Genomic DNA, 26,640 nt, shown 5'->3' on the forward strand with positions numbered 1-26,640 from the left:
CTTGGGTGAATCCTTTCAACTGCCTGCACCATCTACCCCCACTGAATGGTCTGCCCCACATTTTAAGGGCCCCCATCGTATTGTATAGATGGAGATTTCTGTGATTTGTCCTGCATAACCAACCACCCCAACGTGCAGATAGGCAGGCAGGCTAAAGAATGTTCTTTGTGAGATTTGTGCTGCATGAGTGACCTCGGGAGCCTGGTTAGTTGACATTAGCTGTCCTTCAGGTCAGAACTGGCCCTTCTGGTCTGGATGCTAAGGGCTATAAATTTTGCCTTGCATCCCCTCTGGCTCCAGGCTCGGCTGGCTCCCCAGAATGGAATCCAGGAGGGAAGGCAAACACAACTAGCCCAGGCTCCTTGAAGATGTAAAGACATGATAACACAGAAATGCAGCTCACTCCAAACTGCATGTAGGCAAAAAAATGTTTAACTTCAGACCCCATCACTTGCCCTATAAACACAGCCCTTATGGGGATGGTCAGTTGGAAGTCTCACCTGAGGGGAGGACACTCTGCCCAGACCTCTCAATCAGGGTCCAGCCTGGCTGTCTCCACAAGGCATTCCCAGCTAATGAGGTTGGATGTTGTAAGTACCCGATTTTTTTTTTTTTTAAGATTTATTTATTTATTTGAGAGAGAGAATGAGAGAGAGAGAGCATGAGAGGGGGGAGGGTCAGAGGGAGAAGCGGACTCCCTGCCGAGCAGGGAGCCGGATGCGGGACTCGATCCCGGGACTCCAGGATCATGACCTAAGCCGAAGGCAGTTGCTTAACCAACTGAGCCACCCAGGCGTCCCAGTACCCGATTTGATATAAGTCTTTCTTATTCTCCTTTACTGCTTACCATTGCCCTCTCATCTATGCATAGATTTCCCTTTTCTTCTTTCTCTTTCTAATAGATTTTTATAATATCAACAATGTGTTTTTCCCCCTTCAAAACTGAGACTACAGCTGCCGTGAATCTTTTGTTTAGAACCCCATCTGATCAGGACAGACACCAGATTTGTTATTTCAGGCAGCCCTCCTTATACCACTTTGCTGTAACTTGCTGTAACATTCCTTTTCACAAGCAAACTTTAGGTCTCTTTCAAGGTACTGAGTGCCACAGTAAGAAATAAACCTCTGTCTCTTATCTCAACAATCTACTCTAAATACTTCTGAACTCCAAGCGTGTAGGAGTTTCCCTGCACCAAGGAATTCTCCCACTCTGTGGATAACAACTGCGTGTCCTACAATTCGATTGCATTCTAACAGTATCTACCTAAAGTTAGAATCAGATCCCATCAGTTAAGGGCTCAGTCCCACAACACCATCTACCCGTTTTCTGATGTTAATCACAAGTCTAGGTTGTCACCTGTGCTTCTGACCAACCATTTATAAATTAGAGGTTTCTACAATCCCTTCCTCAGGTTCAACAATTTGCTAGAACAGCTCACAGAACTCAGGAAAAGTTTACTTACTAAATTACTGGTTTATTATAAAATGATACAACTCAGTGAGGCGCCTGGGTGGCTCAGTCAGGTAAGCCTCTGACTTGATTTCGGCTCAGGTCAGGATCTCAGGGTTGTGAGATCGAGCCCTGCATCCCGCTCACACTCAGCCTGAAGTCTGCTTGAGATTTTCTCTCTCCCTCTCCTTCTGCCCTTCCCCCACTCACATACCACTCTCTAAATAAATAAAATCATTAAAAAAAAAAAAGAAGAAGAATACAACTCAGCAATAGCCACATGAAAGAGATGCATAGAGTAAGCTTTGGGGAAAGAGGTACTGAACTCACACGTCCTCTCCAGACATGCTACCCTCCCAGCACTTCCACATGTTCACCAACCCAGAAGCTCTCTGAACCCTGAACTTCAGGGTTTTTTATGGAGGCTACCTTACATAGGCTTGACTGATTAAATCATTAGCCGTTGGTGATTGAACTCAATCTCTAGCCCCCTCTCCCCTCCTAGAGGTCAAGGGGTGGGACTGAAAGTCCCAGCCCTCCAATCACTTGGTTGGTTCCCTTGGCAACTGGCCCCCATCCAGAGGCTCTCCAGTAATCCCCAGCCACCAGTCATGTCATTAGCATACAAAAAGGCATTTATCACTTTGAAGATTCCAGGAATTTTAGAAGCTGTGTCCCAAAAAAGAGGGGCAGTGGGGGACAAAGACCAAATACATACATTCTTTACTGTGTCACAGCCATTTTACACCATATTTCTTGACCTAGGCTTTTAATCTTCACAGAGTGGCTTAACAGTGCTGGGAAAGTAAAAAATAATTTATGGTGACTATGGTAGAAACAAAAGAGTAAGGCACGGTGATAAGTGTTAAGGAGCCAGAATCCAGCAGTGTGATGGCTAGTAGGCATGGGTAACGGCAAAGTCGCCAAGATCCTCAGAACTCTCTTCCTGTGGAAGAATCTTGACGGGTCTTTTTTGGTTCCTGTGTATTCTCTGAGTCTGATTTCCAGCCTTCCTACAGTTTCTATAAGGTATCTTACATTGTCCCAATAAATCCCTTCTCTACTTCAATTACACAGTATTGGTCTCTTATTTTCAGCCAAGAACTCAAAGTCCAAGAGTCATCTCTTCCTAGCCTACATCTCTGTCACATTAGAAATGATCTTGATAAATCAATTCCAGAGGCTTAAAAGTTAAATTTATGTATACTAATAAATCAGGTAGATTCTTAAATTGCTTAAGTAAGTATGACCTATTTTAAATTTGAAATTGAATCCCATAATGCTACTATTTATGGAAATTAGAACTCAGGGCAGTTGAAATAAATTTTTTATCTAGTAATTGACACTTTTGATAAGTTAGGAAATGAATTATTTTAATTTAAAAAAGGTAGAAGCTAGTAAAAAGCTGTGCTGTATCCAACTAAGTGGTTTCTATATGAAATTTTAATGAAGACTTTTGCATAAAATTTGGCAAGAAAATAATTTTAACACTTCAATTATGAACATTATCAGCTTCAGAGAATTTAATCAATATTTTCATAGTACTGTGCATGTCATGACCTCTTGCTTCTCCCTCCAGTCTCCTGGTTTTAAAAAACATTAATACTCTAACTTTTCCCAAATTTAAACTTCAATCCTTGAATATCTCCCCAGATTTCTATATACAATTATATACTTAACATATCCACATGGCTATCTCAAATTTCACACTTCCAAAACCAAACACCTGATCTTCCACCCTAGCACTACTTTCCTAGACTTCCCCATCTCTGAAAATGGGAATGCTATACTTCCAGATGCTGGGGTGGGGGGTGAATGAGTCTTCCTTAACTTCTTTATTTTTCTCATCCCTGACACCCAATCAATTAGTAAATCCCATTGGCTCTGCCTTCAATATCGAGAATCTAACCACTTCTCACCACTCTCACTGCTGCCACACCATTATCTAAACCACAATCATGTCTACCTGGAACATTACAATAAATTCCTAACTCATCTCCTCCATTTTCTTCCTTGCATCCTTTCAGTCAGTTCTAATAATGCAGAGTTGATCATTCCAGAATAAGTCAGACCATATCATTTTCAAAACCCTCCAACAGATTCCTAGCTCTTTCATAACAAAAGTTATTTATAATGACCAAAAAATCCCTACATAATCTGTCCTCCTACCACAAGTAAGCTCATTTCCTGCTACTGTCTCAACCAAGAGTGATTGAGTCCATCACACTGGATTCCTATTATTCCTGGAATAACCTAGACATGCTTGTACCTCAGGGCCTTTGCACTTGCTCTTTCTTCCACAAATAGCCATATGATTCATTCCTTCAGCTCTCTCAAGTCTTTACTCAAATGTCTTCTTAGACAGGACTGTACAAACTACTCTATTAAAAATAGCAGTCCTTCCCCTCCATGGTACTCTCTATTCCCTTTCCCTGCCCTATTTTTCTCCATACTATATTTGTATATTGCTGATATCCACCACTTAACTATAAATTCCATGAGACCAGGAATATCTATCTTGTTCACTGATGCATACCCAGCATCCTCATCAGTGTTTGACACATTGTAGCTGCTCCATAAATATCTGTTCAATTAACAAACAAATTAATGAAAAGCTTCAGAAAAGACATCATAAAGAATAATTGTATGAGTAACAATGCATTTTTTTAAGTGGTAGTTTTAAATTTCTCAAAACAGCTGAGATGGAAGCAAGAATTTTAAGAGAAAGGTTCAAGTTCATAATAGAAAAAAGATATCTAAGAACTCTTCTATACTAAATACCTAGAAGCTAAGTCATATTATTAACAGAGATCCATATTTTTATTGTTAAATTTTCGAAGTATTGCATATCATAATTTTTTTTCATATTACCAGCAGTAACCTCAAAAAGCAGCAGGACATGTGAACAAGCAAAATTTACATGTTTTAATAGGACTAGCAATTTTAAATGATGCTGTTTTGATCATTTCATAGCAGCAAACTCCAAGAGATTGCTTGGCAATGCAGTAGAATAATTAACCTAATATACTTTCTTGACCTCATAAATCACATTCTTCAATGCCCTGAGCTCTTGGCACAAAGACCCTGAAAACAAATGCAAAATTCCCGCTGTATTAACTATAAAACATTGCTAACACAAGAATTCTTTTTTAAATGAATATCTTTTTTCAACACTGTTCATTGAAGAATCTAAGGATTTTGATTTTATAGAAAAAAGCAAAAACAAAATATTAAAGCAGTTATCTTTCCAAAATCTAAAATTTAACCATCAGTAGTAAATTAGCTTTTTCCTCATTCACCAAATTATATTAGCTTCTGTTATAGTCCATGAACTCTACTTAAAGTGTTGGGATTAGAGTAGTGAAAAGACAACCAAGTCCCTGCCCTCAAGGAGATTACATTATAGGTAGGAGGAAAAGACCACAAACAAATAGCACAAGTAAATATATGTTGATAAGTGCAATAAAGAAGAGTTAAATAGAGTAAGAAAAAAAGAGTAATGGGTGAAGGGTGGTTATTTTGGACAGAGTGACCAGGAAAGTCCTGAGGAGGTGACAACTGGACAGGCACTTGAACAAGTGAGAAAGTAGGCAAACATTTGCAGAGAAAACAGCAATTACAAATGCCTTGAAGTAGAAAGCCTGTTCAAGGAAAAGTCCAAGGCCAACAGTATTGCAGCAGAGTGAGCAATGCTGAGAGTGTTAGTAAAACTGGTGGGAGAAGTAGCCAGGAGTCACATTACCCAAGGCCTTACAGCAGGGTGTCTAAGAATTAAACTCAATTCTGACAATATCTACCTGGAGATAATGTCAGATTCCACAGGTTAAGGGCTCAGTCCTACAAGACTGCCATTACGTGCCCCACCCCAACCCACTTCAGAGCCACTGGCAAGCTCTGGCTCTTGACCCACCAACTACAAACTGAAGGTTCTCACGTCCTCCTCACGTTTCCATTAATTTGCTGGAGAGACTCACAAAACTCAGAATCCTTTTACTTACTAGATCACAAGTTTATTATAAAAGGTTATAATTCAGGAACAGATTAAAAAGATACATAGGGCAAGGTATGGAGATAAGATGCTGAGCTTCCATGCCCTCTCCAGGAACACCAGTCACCCCAAATCTCCACAAGTTTCCAACGTGGAAGATCTAACTCTATCTTTTTGGGTTTTCATGGAGGCTTCATTAGGTAGGCATGACTGATTAAATCACTGATCACTGGCAATGGAATTCAATCTCTAGGTCCTCTCCCCTCCTCCAGAAGTTGGGGGGAAGGGGGTTGTTGAAAGTTCCAATACTCCAATCACATGGTTGGTTCTCCTGGCAACAAGGCTTTCAGCCTTAGGCTACCTAAGGTGTGTCCAAAAGTCACCTGATTAACATAACAAAAGACATCTTTATTGCTCTGACTGAAGGAAATTCTAAGGGTTTTAGACCCTGTAAGTTCCGAACAATGAAGAAAGACCAGATATATATGAGAAATATAAATCACAATACCACAATAACCTGGACAACTACAATCTCTTTAGGGTGGAAAGAACAACAGCCTAATCTGGAGTAGCTTCAAGAGAAAATGGGAGATAAGGAAGTATTGACTGGGAGTATAAATAATTCTTACAATAAACTTTTGCTCTGAAAGGGATTAGTGAATTGGAAGAGGGGCTACATATAAAAACTGTGGCCTTCGGTGAAGAATGCAGTCACTGTTAAATTATGGCCCAGAAGAAAGAGCCTCTTTCCTCTCCCTCTTCTGATCTCCTGTTAGTACCTTCCATTGGCCAAACTCAGACAGAAACCAGAAAATAAGGGGAAGGGAAGTGACAGATGAAGAGAAGAGATTTTAAAGATGACAAGAGTAGTAAATATTTACTATGTATCAGGCACTGTTTGAAATGTAATACATCTATTAGCTTATTCGTCCTCACAACAACCCTACAACATAGGTACTTTTATTATTATCCTCATTTCATAGACTGAGAAATTGGGACATAGTGTGGTTCTGAAGCTTGCCCAGAGCCACACAAATACAAAGTGCAGAGAAGCCAGGATATAAACCCGACTATCCTCTTAACCCTTACTCTGAACTATTCTTCTACGAAGAGATGTTTATGTGCTAACAGGCATAATTGAATAGGAAGGTAAATTAATTGCAAAGAGAAAAAGAATATTTATGGTAGCATATTCTTTAAGTAAATGAGGAAAACCAGGATAAAAGCTGTCAAGAATCTGCTCCATTTGCCCTTCCAGATCATCTTTTTTCTCTTATCCATGCTGCTCTGTGCCCTAGGTGGCTGACCTCAACAAACTATGTCACCCAGTTCCCTTGCCCTCTGGCTTCCAGTTGGGGTCCACTAATGGGAGGCACCAGCAGAAAAAGATCAGGGAAGAGAGGAGAGAGGGGTTGGGATGTTTATTCCCCCCAGCTCTCTCCTTTTTGGGCCACAGTTTAGCTGTGGCTGGGTTCCTCTTCCTAAAGCCATAGCTTCTATCAGGCAGCCCCTCCAATGGTTACAGCTCTGTTACAGTAACAGCTTGCTCTCCCTAATCCTTCAGGATGCCCACTATTCCTAGTCCCCAAGTGTTTCCATCCCTGAGTAGTTCTCTTAACTCTGCCCATATCTTTATAAACAGATCCTTCATTAAACTCTGAGAAGGCTTTCTGTTATATTCTAAGACTCTTGACTCGATACTCTATCCAAGAGGAGGATTTGGCCTTAGAAAAGAGGAGGGACACTTTAATAAAAGGGAAGGCAGAATATAAGGATACAGATATAGGTAGGTTAGTAGATTAACTGGTAAAAAGATAAGGAAATACTCTTTTATTTTTTTTTAAGTTTTTTTTATTTATTCATTCGAGACACAGAGATACAGAGAAAGAGAGAGAGGATGAGCAGGGGGAGAAGCAGAGGGAGGGGGAGAAGCAGGCTCCCCATTGAGCAGGAAGCCCAATGCGGGGCTCGATCCCAGGACCCTGGGATCATGACCTGAGCCAAAGGCAGACGCTTAACCATCTGAGCCATCCAGGTGCCCCTCTTTTATTTTTATTGTCTCAATAAAATAAGAAGAAAAGTCAGAAGATAATGTTGAAGAATGTGAGGTTTACTGCATATGAGGAGAAAGAAAGTATGAAATGTTCCCTATAAGAACAAGAAAATGAACTGCCCAAGAAAATAATAGGCTTTCTGGTCATAAATTTAAAGTGAAACCAGTTAACAAGGTTGTGTGTTTTCCTTCAGCTAAATCTGGCTGCACTGGTGCAGGCATGTAATAGACAGAGATGGACTTCACCAGAGGTTGGATTTTGCCAGCATATGGCAGGACAACGAAGAAATTGAGGGTGTAAGCAAATGGCTAATTATAGCAATGAATCATATATTCTAAGCTGGGTAAGGAGGAACATGAAGACTTATGGGAGCCACAGATCATGAAAATGCATAGGGCTGATGGTTTAGCAGAGCTTATAGGATCAAAGAATGATGATATGGGAAATACAGAAACAAATGGGACTGGGGCGCCTGGGTGGCTCAGTCAGTTATGTGTCCGACTCTTGATTTCAGCTCAGGTCTAAATCTCAGGGTCGTGAGATCAAACCCCGTGTTGCGGCTCCACACTAGGCATGAAGCCTACTTTAAAAAAAGAAAGAAAGAAATGGGATCAATAGAAGGTGATGAGTGGTGGTCAGAGAGTAGAGATTTTAGAGGAGTGTAGTTATTAATAATGATAAGATATAGAGTAAAACAAAGGAGTAAGTGGCTGACAGGTGGTAGAGGAGGAGATTATTGCTAAAAAGGAGATCAAAGAACTGATCCAAGGCATTGCTTGTCCACAAAGCCAAAATAATGAGAATAATTCAAATTTGAAATATAAAATTATCATGTAGAATATTACTGAAACAGTGCCTCTTAGGGTTAATAAGGTTAACACTAACAGAAAACTTAAAACTTGGTTTTCAGAGACCTATTTCTCCTTGAACACCTATTGTTTCTTTTCAGATACTACTAACAAATTCACTATCTATCTCCACAGAGGCCTGGCCTGACAGAAATGAAGGCCAATGATATGGTTCCAGCCTATGAATAAGCAAGGCTCTGCATTTCTCACCAGAGATAACAAGCCTAAGACCCCATCTAATTTATGTCAGCTCTGAACATGCGCACAGCCCCTCTCCTCATCCTGCAGATGAGCTCCTGATGTCAGGGACCAAATTCTGCTTCATTTTAATAAGTCTGCACCCCAAAGTGAACATGGGATGTATGGTACATATGTTTGTTCAATATGCGTGTTCCATCTTTCCTTATGAATAGTGATAAATTTCCCTGCCCTTTTCATCAGTATGTATGTAATCTCAATCCCTATGATTATAAAAATTTGTTCTAATCTCAGTCAGGGAAAACAAATTTGAGTCAGCCTCCTGTCTCCTCATTTGACTGCCTCTCAAATAAATCCTTTCTTTGCTGCATACTCAATATCTCAGGGTTTGGTTCTACTGTGTATTGGGGCATACAAACTTCAGTTCAGTTATATTACTGTTTATTTTCCTTCATTCAATATGCAGAGTCACTACTCCTCTCCATAATTATCCATGTTTATAAAGAAAGTCATTCAATTAGCTCACCTCCTTCCATGTTACAGTTATAAATACTCAAATTTGGGAAATGGAAGTATCCAGCACCAAAATTGGTTTAGAACTTGCAGAGAGCTGTTAAATATGTTTAATTTTCCATATTTCCAGGGGCTCCCCTTCTAGAAAGTTTTAAAAATTAGATTTTATGAGAAAAATGGCAAGAAGAATGTAAACGTGTATCCTAAGAAATGTTAATGGAGCCCTGTACCTAAAATAATCAGGTTTTGTTCATGTATTATCTCAATTAATGAAATCCAAAACTCACCTTTATACTTATAATTATTATCCTATTTTGATCAGTTGAAGAGCTCTCAAACTCTTCTTCAAAAAACTTTTACAGCAACTATTTCTAAAGCATGAAGCTTATTGCTGAAGTAATTGTTTATTTTCAAGTGGCTTATTTTCATAACTCAAGGTTTTTGTGAAAGTGTTATTTAATATTCAGTATAATTTGTTTCTGTGAGCTTAAAAGTGCTTTAAACTTCTAGGGAGTCATGATTAAGGCATTTCGTAAGAACTGGCACGCCCACCGGAGTTTTGTGGTTCTAGGTACATTTGATGACTCAATTTGCATACATACATACAGCTCAGTAAAGAGAATGCTAATCTTATGGTTTCATGAAGGTTTACCATTTTGACAACAAACTGGAAATTGAATATAAAATAGAACCCACAGACTCAGAAACTAGAAATCAGGGAAATTTATGCTACATGGTATATCTGTTGGTTATTACTGGAAAGTTTGGAATTCTTAACATACTTTAAAAAGTTCCAGGGCTGGGCACCTGGGTGGCTCAGCTGGGTAAACGTCTGCCTTTGGCTCAGGTCATGATCTCAGGTTCCTGGGATTGAGCCCTGCCTTGGGCTCGTTGCTCAGCAGGGAGTCTGCTTCTCCCTCTCCCTATCCCTCTGCCTGTCCCCCCCATGCACGCTCTCTCTCTCTCTCTCTCTCTCTCTCTCTCTCTCTCTCATAAATAAATAAAAAGCTATGGGGCTTCTGAGCAACAAATGAGGTAGGGGATAAATGTTTTCTTAAGCAACTCTCAGGACCAACTCATATAAATAAACAGGGAGATCAATGTTACTCATTCTCTACCACTTCTATCATTTGCCAGGAACCAGAACTAACAGGATGAAAAGGAAGCCTTTCCTATGAGATACTTGTCAGATAATTCCTTTTCCATTGCTCCTTCTTGTGGTTAATCCTTTTCAACATTCAATACCAAATTTGAAAAGAGTATGTAGAAGTTAGAATCTACATTGAGATCTGTGCTTCAGTATAATGGAGTCACATATAAAACTTAACACTATACCATGATCTGCAAGCAAAATGTACAAATCTTTATTTACTGTGTCTGTGGCTTATCCAGCTGCTTCAGAAACCCTAAATTCCTATATCCTACTCCTCCTGCTGCTTATCTCTTGCTAAATAATGCCCAGATATATGGGAGTAGATAATTCTGGAGGTGGGCCAATGGGGGGCATATGGTTTATCTGCCATCATAGCCATCATAGTCTTAGGGGCAGAAATCAGTTGGGTTCACTGGATCTAACTGCTGTTCTTTGTCTCTTCTGATCCTGTAGCAATGTCCCTGTCCATCTGGTCATTGAGCATACTGATGGGCTCTCATGGAGAAATCTGTTTAGTGGGACCTGGAGTCCATCCTCTTGGCTCAGAGGAAGCTCCCAGGTGCTCTGCCTAGCTGACAGCACTTGCTTTGGGCTCTGCTGGCACTATATTCCTACATTCCTCCCTAAGAACTGTTATAATTTCAATTCAGCAGAATTGAAATTGACCAGAACTTTCCTGAGATGCTGACCTAATGCCAGCAACTGCCTACCTTCAGATTTCTTCTTAAGTAGTAAAAAAGTAGTAAAAAAATAAAACCCTACTTGGGGCGCCTGGGTGGCTCAGTCGTTAAGCATCTGCCTTCGGCTCAGGTCATGATCCCAGGGTCCTGGGATCGAGCCCCGCATCGGGCTCCCTGCTCGGCAGGGAGTCTGCTTCTCCTTCTCCCTCTGCCTGCCGCTCCCCCCGCTTATGCTCTCTCTCTGTCAAACAAATAAATAAAATCTTTAAAAAATAATAATAAAAAAAATAAAACCCTACTTGCATAAGCTTCCTATTCCTTTCAAATGAGGACATTTCTAACTTAAGAATCTAGCACAGTATCAGGCATGCAGCAACACTCACTTATTTATCCATTCATTTAATAAATATTTATTTAGTGGCTATTAGGTGATAGACACTAAGCTAATATAACAGATATAGCAGGGCGCCTGGGTGGCTCAGTCGTTAAGCGTCTGCCTTCAGCTCAGGTCATGATCCCAGGGTCCTGGGATCGAGTCCCACATCGGGCTCCCTGCTCGGCAGGAAGCCTGCTTCTCCCTCCCCCACTCCCCCTGCTTGTGTTCCTGCTCTCGCTAACTCTCTCTCTGTCAAATAAATAAATAAAATCTTAAATAAATAAATAATAACAGATATAGCAATGAATAAGACAGGCAATATGGTTGCTTTATGGAATTTACATTCTGGTAGAGAAACTCATGCAAAAGCTCATAAACAAAATTTCTCATAGTGATCCACACAGTCACAAATATCAAGCAGGAAATGTGATAGATGTGACTTGGAGGTGGGGTAGAAATGCAGAGTGAGACAGAAAGGCACTTTAGAGGCACTGGACCTAAATGATGACATAAGCCAATAAAGCAGATTTGGGTAGATTTAGGTAGAAAGGTACTCTAAACAAAAGAAAAGCAAGTGAAAAATGTCATTTAGGAACAGAAAGAGGGCCATGTGGCTGGAGTATGGTGAGTAGGGAAGAGATGAGATGAGAGGTAGGAAGAGGAGATGGGGAATCTTACGGGTGAGAAGTTTGAATTTCCAATAATAATAGATACTACCAGAAGGTTTCAATAAATACATAGTATTTAAACTTGTTTTTACGACATATCAGATAAAGGGCTGGAATCCAAGATCTATAAAGAACTTATCAAACTCAACACCCAAAAAACAAATAATCCAGTCAAGAAATGGGCAGAAGACATGAACAGACACTTCTCCAAAGAAGACATACAAATGGCTAACAGACACATGAAAAAATGTTCAACATCACTAGCCATCAGGGAAATACAAATCAAAACCACAATGAAATACCACCTTACACCAGTCAGAATGGCTAAAATTAACAAATCAGGAAACAACAAATGTTGGTGAGGATGTGGGAACCATCTTACACTGTTGGTGGGAATGCAAGCTGATACAGCCACTCTGGAAAACAGTATGGAGATTCCTCAAGACATTAGAAATAGAGCTACCCTACGACCCAGCAATTGCACTACTGGGTATTTACCCCAAAGATACAGATGTAGTGAAAAGAAGGGCCACATGCACCCCAATGTTCATAGCAGCAATGTCCACAATAGCCAAACTGTGGAAAGAGCGGAGATGTCCTTCAACAGATGAATGGATAAAGAAGATGTGGTTCATATATATAATGGGATATTACTCAGCCATCAGAAAGGATGAGTACCTACCATTTATATCAACATGGAAGGAACTGGAGGGTATTATGCTAAGTGAAATAAGTCAAGGAGAAAGACAATTATCATATGGTTTCACTCATATATGGAACATAAGGAATAGCATGGAGGACCATAGGGGAAGGGAGGGAAAACTGAATGGGAAGAAATCAGAGAGGGAGACAAACCATGAGAGACTCTGGACTCCAGGAAACAAACTGAGGGTTACAGAAGGGAGGGGGGTGGAAGGAAGGGGTAACCAGGTGATGGGTATTAAGGAAGGCACATGTTGTGATGAGCACTGGGTGTTATATGCAACTAATGAATTGTTGAACTAATCAAAAACTAATGATGTACTATATGTTGGTTAATTGAACATAATTTTTAAAAATAGTTTAAAAAAATAAAAATAAAGATTTATTTCTTTATTTGAGGGGGGAGGGGCAGAGGGTGAGGGCAAGGGAGAGAGAGAATCTCCAGCTTATGCTATGCCCTAAATACATAGAATTTAAACATTTTTAATGGGGCACCTGGCTGGCTCAGTTGGTAGAGTATGTGAATCTTGATCTCAGGGTCGTGAGTTCAAGCCCCATGTTGGATGTAGAGATTACCTAAATAAATAAATCATTTTTAAAAAAAAAGAATAAACATTTTTAAACAAACACAATACAATAATATGAATTTAGCCAGTTCAAGTAATCCCTTATGATTTTACTGTTTATTTTATTTTATTTTTTTATTAACATATGATTTTACTGTTTAATCCAAATAACTTTTCTAAGTACTTATCACTATTGTACGTATTTGTTTAATGTTTCTCTCTCATAGCAGATCATGAACTCCATGAAAATAGGTCCACATGCCTCTTGTCACTAAATTTCCAGAGCCTAATACAGTATCTCTTAGATAGTAGGAGTTCAAAATATATTTTGTCAAATGAAAGAAATTTAATGATAGAATATTCCATGACAGACAATGTGCTACACACTTAGAATCAGTCTGACTCAATTAGAATCAGTTCCTGCATTTAAGAAGCTCACAATCTACTGAGCGAAACGAACATGTAGTCAATCAACAATAATACAATGTAATAACTGCTGTACCATAAATATGAACAAATACAGGAACATAAGAAAGAAAGTGACTAATTCTGCTTAAAGATGAGGAAAGTATTAAGGAAGATTTTAGGGTGCCTGGGTGGCTCAGTTGGTTAAGTGACTGCCTTCAGCTCAGGTCATGATCCTGGAGTCCTGGGATCGAGTCCTGCTTTGGGCTCCCTGCTCAGCGGGGAGTCTGCTTCTCCCTCTGACCCTCCCCCTCTCATGCTCTCTCTCTCTCTCTCTCAAATAAATAAATAAATCTTAAAAAAAAAAAAAAGGAAGTTTTTAACCAAGAAAGTAATATTCATTTCCTTTAGATGAATGTTTACACTAAGAAAAAACACCTATATGGTGTTCTATTAATATTTAGTTCTATAGTTCAATAGAACATATACTCTATTGACAAAAATTTTTTAACATATTATTATCATCATATTTCAAGACATCTTGAAAGGCCTATTCCTAAAATAATCTTTTAGAATTTTCTCTATGTTTTTATTATTATGTATATCAAATCCCTACATCTGAAAGTTACATTCAAGGTTAAAATATTCATAATATTATTATGCTAGCTATAGGAAAACCTAGATAGGGAAACCTATTGTGTTCTGCTTTTTTGCCAGCTGTCATATATAAGTGACAGTGACTATTACCAAACTTTTATTTATTATGTACTTAGCAGAAATTGCCCAATCCTTTCATGTTCTCAACAAACTTTTGGGGTTTCATTACTTTACTCTGTATAGAGGTCTCATATGCCATCAAAGTAAATTAATTTTTTCCTAATTCAGCTAGATCACAAATAAAAGCATCTTTCATTTAAAAACAACCAACCTTATAAGCATCCAAAGTACGTAAATTTAGTTAAATGGTGCCATCTGGTGACATAAATCCTGCAGCAAGTATACAAAGTCCAGAGCCAAGAATGGCATCCAACCCTTTTGATGGCATCCAATGTAAAGTGTCAAATTTAACTTAAGATATACTCGATCCCACGTGACATGAAACACAACTAATCACACTCAATATACGACAGTTTAAAAGAGGGCTATAATAAGGATTGTGAGGGCCACATTTTATGCTTACCACTCTTGTTTCTCAAGTTTACCTTAAAATTTATTTTTATTTATTTATTTATTTGAGAAAGAAAGCAAGAGCAGAATAAGAGCACAAGTAGGTGGGAGGGGCAAAGGGAGAGGGAGAAGCAGGTTCCCCACTGAGCAGGGAGCCCAACACAGGGCTTGATCCCAGGAATCTGGGATCATGACCTGAGGCGAAGGCAGATGCTTAACTGACTGAGTCACCCAGGAGCCCCTCAAGTTTACCTTCAAATTTAAACAAGTCTTTGGAAGAGACTTAAGTTTAGTGTGATGCCTTATCTAATTCCCACAGGACATTTTAAAAACCTAAATATCAAGAGCATCTTGAACCCTTGTTCTTGTCATATCCATTTCCTCACTCTCCTTCTGACCTCTATCAATCAGAATAATTTTTATCACCTCAAATGCCACTTCCCTAAGAAAGCTTTCCCTGATTCCACTGCGAATGTTAAGCCTCTTGCTCAAAAGCACCCTCTCCTTCTCCTTTGTAGCATTTATCACAATTGTAAATATAAACTATTTATGCAATTTTGTTTAATGCTTGTCTCCCCAGTGTATATCACAATGCTTAGCACAGTGTTCAGTGTATATCTTTGAATAAATGGATGGATGGAAAAAATGTCCTTTTCTGTCCTCTTCTTACCCAAATCCTATCACTGACAGACCCAGCTCAAGTTTACATTTTATAGAAAAGCTTTCCTAGCAACATCAATCTGCAATCCCATGCATCTCTGAACTCCTAACAACACTTTGGTCTAGCCTTCAGAGTTTAGTCCTTGGTTATATCCTGTCTTGTACTTGTTTCTATATATGTGAATATTACCTTCCCAATTGCTTAACCTCCTTAAGGGCAGGGACTTTGCTTCTAGTAACATCCATCGCATATGTTCATGTAAATTAAACATGTCATAAATACTTCATTAATTATTATTACTCAATTGCAATAACTGGAATACCTGCATTATTTTTATGTAAATGGGTACTGTCAGCAAATAAGTAGAAGCATAGTAGAACTTAGTATCTAAGAATCTAACATGCACTGCTTTGACTAGTCAAGACTTATTTGAAGGTGCATGACATGTAGTAATGTATTTGTTTTACTGGAGCACCTGCTTTAAGGGTGTAAGTGGCAGTAAGCACTTACCTACTGAGTGAGCCTCGTGTGTGCCAACAGCAACATCTCAGTGTAGCTTTGCTGTTCTCTATCCATAGCCTCATAGGTAGAAACTATCATCAAGTATCCAAGAAAAAAAAAATCACTTAAGTGTTTAAGGTATACTATTGTACTTTAAAAAGAAAATTAGATGCCATAATTATATTCTTCAATTTATGGGTCCTTAAAGTGCTCAAGATATATCCCAGAATAATAATGGCTCATTATACTTGTTAAAGATCAAATCAAATCTTTATTAAACCCAAGAATAGAGAAATGCCACTGTCATATCTCACCAAATTTATTAATAATATTCACAAACTATATTACTTTCCTTGGGTGGCCAAATATCTAATCATTTTGAACACATGTTCTCAAACTTTAGTATGCCTCAGAATCACCTGGAAGTCTTATTAAAACACTATTTGCTGAGCACTACTTCCAGAGTTTCTGAGTCAGTAGGTCTGGAGTAAGGCCCAAGAATTTACAATGCCAGCAAGTTTCCAGGTGATGCTGACGCTGCTGGTCCAAGAACCACACTTTGAGAACGTCTGCTTTGGAGGATTAGAGCCAAGTTTTCTCAAATTCATAATAACTGTGTGGACTTTCACATTCACTATAATCTATAAAAAAATCCTTTGACTATCTTATGATCAGGTGGCAAAAATTATACATTATGATGAATAATTAAGACCAAAATAGCCATGATGTTTTCACATAATGTTATTTTGAAATAAAATATTATATTGGAATTACTATATTGGAAAAATATGTAGGGTTTTTTTTTTTTACTCAAACTAAAATGTGATAAAACTTTTAAACACATTGATTTTAGAGCACTTACCAGCATTACATTTAAATAATTACCTAATTGCATAGCTAAAGTCTCTTTTGCCCACTTGATTTCTCTCACTTCTCCATAAGGGCGAGGGCTATCCTCTCCTCTATATTTTGCTGTTGTATCCCCATTGCCTAGCACAATGTCTAATACATACCAGGTATTTTTAAAATAATTATTGAGTAAATGAATAAATAAAATGTATTGAAGGCCCACTATCATTAAGGTCCATATACTGGGGGTTTAAAGGTCACTTAGATATAACCTCAACTTTCAAGCTACTCACAGTTTACTGAGGGGACAGAAATATATTCACTGTATCATAAGGCAATAGAATAAATGTTTTACAGTAATCTGAAAAAGTGCTGTAAGACATAATAAAAGGGCTGGCTAAAGCTACTATCAAGTAAGGACATGGGAGAAGGCTTCAACAAGGAGGTGATAAATCCCAATGTAGTAGTGTATCTCCTGCATATCCCAGTATCCAATATACTCCAGTATACAGTACATCTACTGTATCACCTCTACGAGTCCATACTGTTCTATGTTAAGATTTTTTTTTTTAAAGATTTTATTTATTTATTTGAGAGAGAGAGAATGAGAGAGAGAGAACACCTGAGAGGGGATAGGGTCAGAGGACGAAGCAGACTCCCTGCCGAGCAGGAAGCCTGATGTGGGACTCGATCCAGGGACTCCAGGATCATGACCTGAGCCGAAGGCAGTCGCTTAACCAGCTGAGCCACCCAAGTGCCCTGTTCTATGTTAAGATTTATGGAAATTAAAGTATTCTACTCTAACACAAAGTCTGACACGCAAAGAATAAGCATTTTTCTAAGATGTTGCTACTGGCAAGGTTTTTAGGAAAATACCACTTTACTGCCCATTCTGTTCTAAATCTTTCCCCAAAAGCCTCCCTCAAACACTGCAGTAAAATAAAAGGAAATATAGAAAGAGACCAGATGTCCATCGACAGATGAATGGATAAAGAAGATGTGGTATATATATACAATGGAATACTACCCAGCCATTTAAAAAATGAAATCTTACCATTTGCAACAATGTGGATGGAACTAGAGGGTATTATGCTAAGTGAAATAAGTCAGTCAGAGAAAGACAATTATCATATGATTTCATTCATATGCGGAATTTAAGAAACAAAACAAGATCATAGGGGAAAGGGGGGGAATAAACTAAGACAAAACCAGAGAGGGAGACAAACCATAAGAGACTCTTAATCATAGGAAACAAACTGAGGGTTGCTGGAGGGGAGGAGGGTGGGGGGATGGGGTAACTGGGAGATGGGGATTAAGGAGGGCATGTGATGTAATGAGCAGTGGGTATTGTATACAACTGATGAATCACTGAACTCTACCTCTGAAACTAATAATACATTATATGTTAATCAATTGAATTAAAATAAAATAAATTTAAAAAAAGAAACAAAGGAAATAAAATCAGATCAATAAGATTAACAAGATTTTGAAAGGAGTTGAAACTTGTTAATAAATACATAGTTCTGTCCACAATTGTATAAGTAATAAATAAAGAATAAAAAAAATTTCAGTAAGGTATAAAAACAAAGAACATTTGTGGTACATATCTGAAAATGAACTGCCCCATTATATTATTAAAATAGTTTTTACAAATAATTATGGTGGTAATATAAATCTTTAAATATTCAAAGGAGATCTGGAAGAGAAGTATCAAAATAATAAAAACATTTCCATCTTGCTCCTTCATCACCTAAATGAAGAATAAATAACCAAATAGAGTATCTTGAAAATCTGAATGTTTTAGCCATACTAAATAGAGAGACCTAAATTAATTTGTAAAATATCATGGAATTCCAATTCACTTATATTCAAAATCTGTACTACTAATAATGTAATCATATAAAACTGTAATTATCCATTGGACAAAACTTTTTCCTTAGTTACACCACAAGATGTCACCCTAAGCCCAACATCCAAATGTGCGACTTCTAGTACATTGCTATTCTAGGTATTTTTCTTTTTTTGTACATTAATGAAAATTAATTACTAACTTTTTAAAAGTTTAAGTGTCTTTTTCCACTGTCAGTTGTCGATAAATGGAAAATTAAAACAAAGGATACAGAAATTGTAGAAGCAAGGAGGGAGAAAGTTAATCAAACAGATCATCATTCTCTGTGCTTATCATATATCCTGCCATTTACCGTAAGAGGAATGTATCTTACCATAAAATTTTATATTCTTCTTTTACTTTATTTTTTAATTTTTTTTTTTTTTTTTTTTTTTTTAAGATTTTATTTATTTGCGAGAGAGACAATGAGAGACAGAGAGCATGAGAGGGAGGAGGGTCAGAGGGAGAAGCAGACTCCCCGCCGAGCAGGGAGTCCGATGCTGGACTCGATCCTGGGATTCCAGGATCATGACCTGAGCCGAAGGCAGTTGCTTAACCAACTGAGCCACCCAGGCGCCCTATTTTTAATTTTTAAAGGATGAACATATATTACTTTTGTAATCAGATAAAGTTCTATTTTAAAAATTAAAAAACACAATATCTTTGCCATCACTTTCTACCCTACTATCACAGAACCTACTTATAAAATGCTTTAATGCACTCAATAATGGTCAAAATTATGTAGACAGAATTCTGTCCTCATAGATTATACCACCTAAGACATACTAGTGTTTGGGATTTTTTTTTTAAGCATATGATGGAAGGATCACAGAAGGAGGCTGTGTTAATTTTTGAAGTGATGCTTTTCATCTGTCAAGAGAAGGGTTGGTTCTCTGGTGATATGTAAATATTACAGTATATCTTGTAATAATAATATTTTATTTTACTATCCATTTGTACTGGGTTTCCTGCATTATGATTCCCTTCTATTTCTAGTTAACTGAGATTCATGCAAGGTATTATTTCAATATACTGGCTATTCGAATATCAGAACAATGAGTAAAGCCACTGTGTTCCATTACTTGTAACAGAAAAAAGGACAGGTGGTAGGGTAGGAGGTAGTTGGTCCAAACAGAAAGTTACAGACCATAAACAATACTCTATTTATCAACAGCTCTCTGCTTATCTCTTTATAATGATATAATCCCTTTCAGGATGCAGAGTGCTACATGGTTTTTCTTCTTTTGAGTCCTTAAAGAAAATACACAGTGAAAACACTCAAACATTCAATAATAATAAATTAGTTATCAGTATTTAGCAACACACACAGAACTGAAATGAAAATTATGTTTTGTTGTATAATGTTGCTCCATTCTTTGCAGTCTGGTTTATCCCAAAATGACTTTTAAAGACTAGCCAGAGCAAATCTATCCATTCAAAGCTGGACACCAGGATTACTTATATAACAGCTTTTTACAGATTATTGTTGCCTTTCATTTTACTAGAGAAATTCAAACTATGTAGGCTTTTTGCCAAGATATTTATTATCACTCACAAAAAACAATGGCAAAATGCAATTCTCTGTCATTCATTTGCCCTTTTATTCCCCATGTAATGATATTGTGATACCAAATGGCAACACTGCCTAAGTATAGTAAAATTATCTAAAGCATCCAACAATACTCTTCCTAAATCAAGCTCTCAAAAATTCAAACTCTCAAAAGACTTGGTCAGTCTCAACTAAGCACATCATACAACTCTACTTAGAGATACTGCCATTCAGTTAATAGCCTTTACTAATTATCAACTAGATGAGACCATCAATTTTTAATTGAGAAACTTCTGGCTTAAAAATGTTCTCTAAAATACTATTCTCTAATGACAGGATTTATTTAAATTCTGTAAGACTCCATTTAGAGTTGCTTTTATTTAATACCGGCTAAGATGATTATAGTTATTTGTATCATTAATTCTTACCAGCCACAGAAAAATATTTTAAAGAAATTAATCTGCAGGCAAAACAATCCTTCAAAGCTTTTTACTTCCATTTTTATTCAATAGATGAATTTTAAATTTTCAAAATTTAATGGTTTTTTAAATTATATTCACACCCTAAGATTGGAGTTTTTGTCAACAAGTGTAGACATAATAAAAACATAAAGTATTTTCAAAATTAATCCTAAGTTCCCATTTTTAGATTTTATATCCAAACTACCAGACCTGAGAAAGTAATAATGTCTAGTAGACTCAGTTATTCTTTAAAATGTACTGTTTAAGCATAATAAATCATAATATAATTGAGTGAGTTTTTTTTTAATTTAGTTGATTGTTTTTGTTGAGGGGAGGTGTTTGTTTATATCTTTTGCTAGTTTATATTAAATATTAAAATATTATGTAAAGAATTAAGTCATCTGCATAAGTACAAAAGATACACATATAAAGACACACATACATAAGCAAAGTCCGTGAATTCCTTCACAATTTAATTCCTTTTAATGTTAGAGATTAAACTAAGGTTGACATTACATGGTTAAATTTATGACAAACTGACCAAAATTCCAAAGCACTGAAATTTTCATCAATAAACTTTTCAATATGGATCATAAACTTTCACAAGAGAAGCAAAGAGGAGAGTAAAAGTAGAACTATGATTCTGAGGAGAAATGACCCATTGCTTTTTGCGCTAGCCAATTCCTTCTCTAAAGGAAGGCAAGTTCCTTCTCCAGCATTTGTCCTCAATTTTTTTTACAACTGACAATTCAGGTCTTTTCCTGTGTAAACTTTTCTTCCTATATAAAACATTCTTTCAATATTTATTTACTTATTTAAAGATTTTATTTATTTATTTGACAGAGAGAGAGAGCACAAGAAGAGGGAGCAGCAGAGGAAGAGGGAGAAGCAGGCTCCCCACTGAGTAGGGAGCCCAACTTGACTTGGAGCTCCATCCCAGGACCCTGAAATCATGACCTGAGCTGAAGGCAGATGCTTAACCAACTGAGCCACCCAGGTGCCCCTCAATATTTATATTTTTAATAACCTACACTTTTTTTTCTATTTTATAACAGTTCTTTTTTAGGTTAGCCTTAAATAAGAAAAAGAAAAGAAAATCATTCCTTCCACTATCAAGGAAAATTATTCTAATTTTAAATTTGGTTAACATTAGGTTCTTTGATGACATTACTCAAACTATTAAGCCCCATTCTGACCATTAAAATGATAAATAAATTTGTAATACATACCTAGCAAAGCTTGGAATAAGCTGCTCTTAAAGATAGCCATCACCTTTTTAACAGCGCTTTTCAACTGCTGTTCCTCTGGTTTCCTTAATTTTTTGCAGTATTCTTCCAGTAATGATAAAGCTCGGTCAGTATCTGAAAAACATGATTTCAAAATTCTATCTTACAGTCCTAGAAAAATAGAAACCTAACATTAAACATGAAATGTACAAAAAATAAGATATGTAACTTTTCATTATAAATTCCATATGATCAATTGATTCTCAAGAATATTTTCATTGATTTTTCCCAGTTTTTATAATCATAGCCAACTTAAGGTTGTAATTGATGAATGAGTAGTTCCGACATAAATAGTGGTTGATTTTTTTTGTTACGTTAATAAGATGAAAATGAAACAAGATGGCTTATATGATAAACCTTCACTCACTCCTTCATTAATTTTGTGATTTCTTTGCTGAATCAAATAATTTTTGATGCTAATGACAGTATAATAGCTAGAGACATAATATAGTTTTTTTTTTTGAGAGAGCGAGTGCACACACACACTAGTTGGGGGGGAACAAAGGGAGAGGGAGAGAATCTTTTTTTTTTTTTTTTAAGGTTTTATTTATATATTTGACAGAGAGAGAGAGCACACATAAGCAGGGAATGGGAGTAGCAGACTCCCCGCCGAGCAGGGAGCCAGACACGGGGCTCAATCTCATGACCCTGAGATCATGACCTGAGCCCAAACCAAGAGTTGGATGCTTAACTGACTAAGCCACCCAGGTGGCCCAAAATAATATACTTTTAACTTGCACTTGCATTATTAACATTTTTTTAAAGATTTTATTTATTTATTTGACAGAAAGAGAGAGCACAAGCAGGGGGAGTGGCAGGCAGAGGGAGAAGCAGGGTCCCTGCTGAGCCAGGAGCCCGATGCTGGACTCGATCCCAGGACCCCGGGATCATGACGTGAGCCGAAGGCAGTCGCTTAACCAACTGAGCCACCCAGGAAACCCTTAACATTTTCTTTATCACACTTCTAGCAAAACAATAAATCAAGCCCTGATTTGTAGCATGTGCAATTTCCAAGGTGTAAATATTCCCATCACAGCTGATTTCAAGATGCCAACATGACAGCATTGAACATAGACTTGGGAAGAAGCACAACACCACCATTACATAGCTTTAACACCATACAGATACAATAGATACAAATAACCTCAAGAGTATACGTGGTATCAAAACAGAAAAATATTAGGAAGTGATGAATTTTGAGTGTTTATTACTTCTATTTTTAATATAATTTATTTAATGTAAGTTTACGTAATTTAATTTTTAAATGGCTGTGTTTAAACCAGCTTACAAATTTGTTGAAAATGTAACAATAGGCTCTTGAAAGCTGGTGTAAGCACATTCCAGGCATCACTGCTTCCAAGGCAGCACTCTCTTCTAGTATCTCTTCTAGCTGCTGCTTCTTAATCACTTTCCCTGGTTCCTTCTCATTCCTCAAGCCCCTAAACATCTGAAGACTCCTCTCTATTCTTACAATCTAGGTAACTTTAGCTAGTCTCCCGGCTTTAAATATTATCAGAATCCTTAAGACTCCCAGGTTTATATTTATAGCTAAGATCTTTCCCCTGTATTCCAGACTCATATTCAACTGTACACTCAACATTCCCATTTGGGGGCACCTGGGTGGCTCAGCTGGTTAAGCGTCTGCCTTTGGCTCAGGTCATGGTCCCAGGGTCCTGGGATCGAGTCCTGCATCAGGCTCCCTGCTCCACAAGGAGCCTGCTTCTCCCTCGGCCCCTCCTCCCACTCGTTCTCTCAATTTCTCTCTCTCTCAAATAATAAATAAAATCTTTTAAAAAAACATTTCCACTTGGATGTCTAAGAAACATCTCAAACTTAACTTGTCAAAACTGAACTACAGATCTTATCTACCTTTACTGTTTCTCCTGCAGCGTTCTCTCTCTCTCTCTCTTTCCCTTCCAATTTTTCAGGCCAGAATTTTTGGAGTCATCATTTGTTGTTCTCCCTCTCTAATTCTCTACATCTAATCCATCCACAAATTCTGTTGGCTCTAACACTAACTACCACCATCACTTGCTAGTGCTACTACCCTGGTCCAGTCCACCAACATCTAGCCCCTGCATTATTATAATAACCTCATACTAGTCTACATGCTGCCACCTTTGCCCTCCTGCAGACTTTTCTAAACACAGCAGCCAGAAAGATCATAAGCCAGACAATGTCATCCCCAACACAAACCCTCCAGTTACTCCCCGTCTCACTCAGCAGAAGACCACCCGTCTAATTTCAGCTATTACTCCTCTCTTCTTGCCCAATCTACTCCAACCACAGTGGTCTCTGCTCTTTCTCACATATAACAAGAACTCTCCTACACCAGGGCCTCTATTCCCACTCTTCTGCCTAAATATTCTTCTTCAGATATCCATAAAGTTTGTTCCTTCACTTCTTTCATATTTCTGCTCCTATACTACCGTATCAATGAGGCCCTCCCCCATTTTCCTATATAACATAGCAAACCTCAAGCTTACTCCATTGAAAGAAAGGAGAATTTCAATAGGCAATAACAAATGGAGAAGGACGTCATGTAATCAATTTTTTATGTAAAAAGGTTATAAACATAAATGAATGTGGATGCACAGGGAGCCCTCTCTAATTTTAGAACAAGACATAAACATATGCTAATATATTTGTGCAGAACTTTAATTTTTTATAATGCTTTCATACTTTGCATGATAAAATATTTAAATATAATATTTAAACTCTTTGAATCAAGAACAAATACTTGAATCTACATTTTGACCATAGTTAAAAAAATCAGTAATTTCCCTGAAATGATAATGGCTTACTGACCTCACTTTTGAACCCATTCCTAATCACCAATGTAAGTAATCAACAATACCATAATTATAGTATGCCTTCCTCAGTACTTATATGTATCTTTGCGCTCTAAATTTCTGATATCTCTAGTGCCTCAAGGTTTAATGTTTTTCATCCCTTCATTTGTTAGGTAGTCTTTGAAAATCTACTAAGTACCAGGCATCTTTCTCTTATAATTCTCTTTTCTTTTTTTTTACAATTATAATTTTAAAGTTCTTTTTCACTTCTGTGTCACTTTCATAGGTATTTACTTACTCTGATCTTTTATTCTTGTGAATGGCAATTCTTAAAAATGTATCAACAGCATTTCCATAATCACATCTATAAATATAATTTGCTAGCTAAGAGGACTTTCACTAATTCATTCAACACATATTTACTTAGTAACTACCCAGGGAAAACACTGTATTGATTGAAAGCAGCTAGATGTCTTCTAAACCAACAGAGCTTATTATGCTTCTCAACTCTGTATAAGAAAAATCTGACACATAGAATAAGATGCTATAGTATAAGAAAAAACAAATGGTCAATATGGTCAAGGCTCTCTTAGACAATTTAGGCTTTTACGTGACAGCATCTAGCACTGGAATTATGCCTGCCCTTCTTGCTTCTTCTGATTATCAGTAATGATCACATTCTTGTGTCAATTCCATTATGCCCTTTATCTCTCTCTACTTAAATTCTTATTTCTGATTAATGAAAGCCTGAGCTTGAGGGTAATCTAAAACTAGATACCTTTGCAAAGATGAAAAATTAAGCAAAAAATTAAAAAGACAAGATGACAAGGATCCTGCTGTACAGGACAAAAATCCCTAGACATATGATGACAAGTTGAATAAATTAGAAAATTGAGATAATTAACCAAGTCAGCACTGACATTTTAATTGATATTCAAATAACCAGGTATAAGTGAAGAATTTTTCACCTGAATTGCCAATATAATGGCTTCAATTCTCCTATTTTCTTTTTTTAAGGATTTTATTTATTTATTTGAGAGAGAAAGTGAATGTGAGAGAGAGAGAGAGAGCACAAGCAGAAGCAGGGAGAGGGAGAAGCAGACTCCTGCTGAGCAGAGAGACCAATGTGGGGCTCAATCCCAGGACCCTGGGATCATGACCTGAGCTGAAGGCAGACGTTTAACTGACTGAGCCACCCAGGTGTCCCATCTCTTATTTTTTTCATTCTTAAAAGAAATCTATCTTCATATGACTCCTCAATCTACTGAAAGAATGAAACTAAAATTGGATTACCTGAAGGCAGGCACAGGAAGAAATGGGGGGGGGAATAATTTTTTAAAATAAATTTTTTTGCAGGAAATATGCAATGCAAAGGATATGGTGACTGTTACATAATTGGAATTGTGGGTAGTCATGTGTCTCTTAATTAAGGTTCAACTCTTTGGTTTAAGAATAGCATTGCCAGAAGTTATAAATAATTTGGAACACGTAATTTAAATTTGAAATAGTGAATGGCAATAGTGCTAACAAATGAATTTTTAAAAAGAAGGAAAAAATGACACCACATTTATTTGCCACACGTAAAAATGGAACAATTACAGAATATATGGTGTTGTTAAGAAAACTAAGATGAAAGTATAGAAGAAAAGGTGAACTTAATACACAAATCTTGGAGAGCAAAGCTGTTAGAATAATGAAATTCTTTTACATAAATTTATGCAACATTTCTTACAGTTTAGAAAGAAATTCTACATGCATTATCTTCTCTGATTCTCACCAGTGAGAACTCATATCATATCTATTATACATGAAACTAAAATCCATAGTAGCTTGTCCAAGAGCACAGAGCTACTAAATAACAGATTTGGAGCTTAATGCTAAAGCG

The 26,640-nt window shown here is 37.2% G+C and overlaps 1 protein-coding gene across 8 annotated transcripts in view; it reads right to left on the reverse strand.

Moving 5' to 3' along the window:
* Nucleotides 1-26,640, reverse strand: part of DLG2 (discs large MAGUK scaffold protein 2) — a 2,206,895-nt gene that overhangs the window by 2,167,363 nt on the left and 12,892 nt on the right. For all 8 annotated transcript variants that reach the window (XM_078058613.1, XM_078058610.1, XM_078058611.1 and 5 more), the window contains exon 2: nucleotides 21,907-22,038. In XM_078058613.1, the coding sequence (XP_077914739.1) occupies nucleotides 21,907-22,038 (132 nt within the window). The remainder of the gene's footprint in view (nucleotides 1-21,906; nucleotides 22,039-26,640) is intronic.

Source organism: Halichoerus grypus, chromosome 11 (genome assembly GCF_964656455.1).
Source record: "Halichoerus grypus chromosome 11, mHalGry1.hap1.1, whole genome shotgun sequence".
In the NCBI taxonomy this organism is placed as follows: Eukaryota; Metazoa; Chordata; class Mammalia; order Carnivora; family Phocidae; genus Halichoerus; species Halichoerus grypus.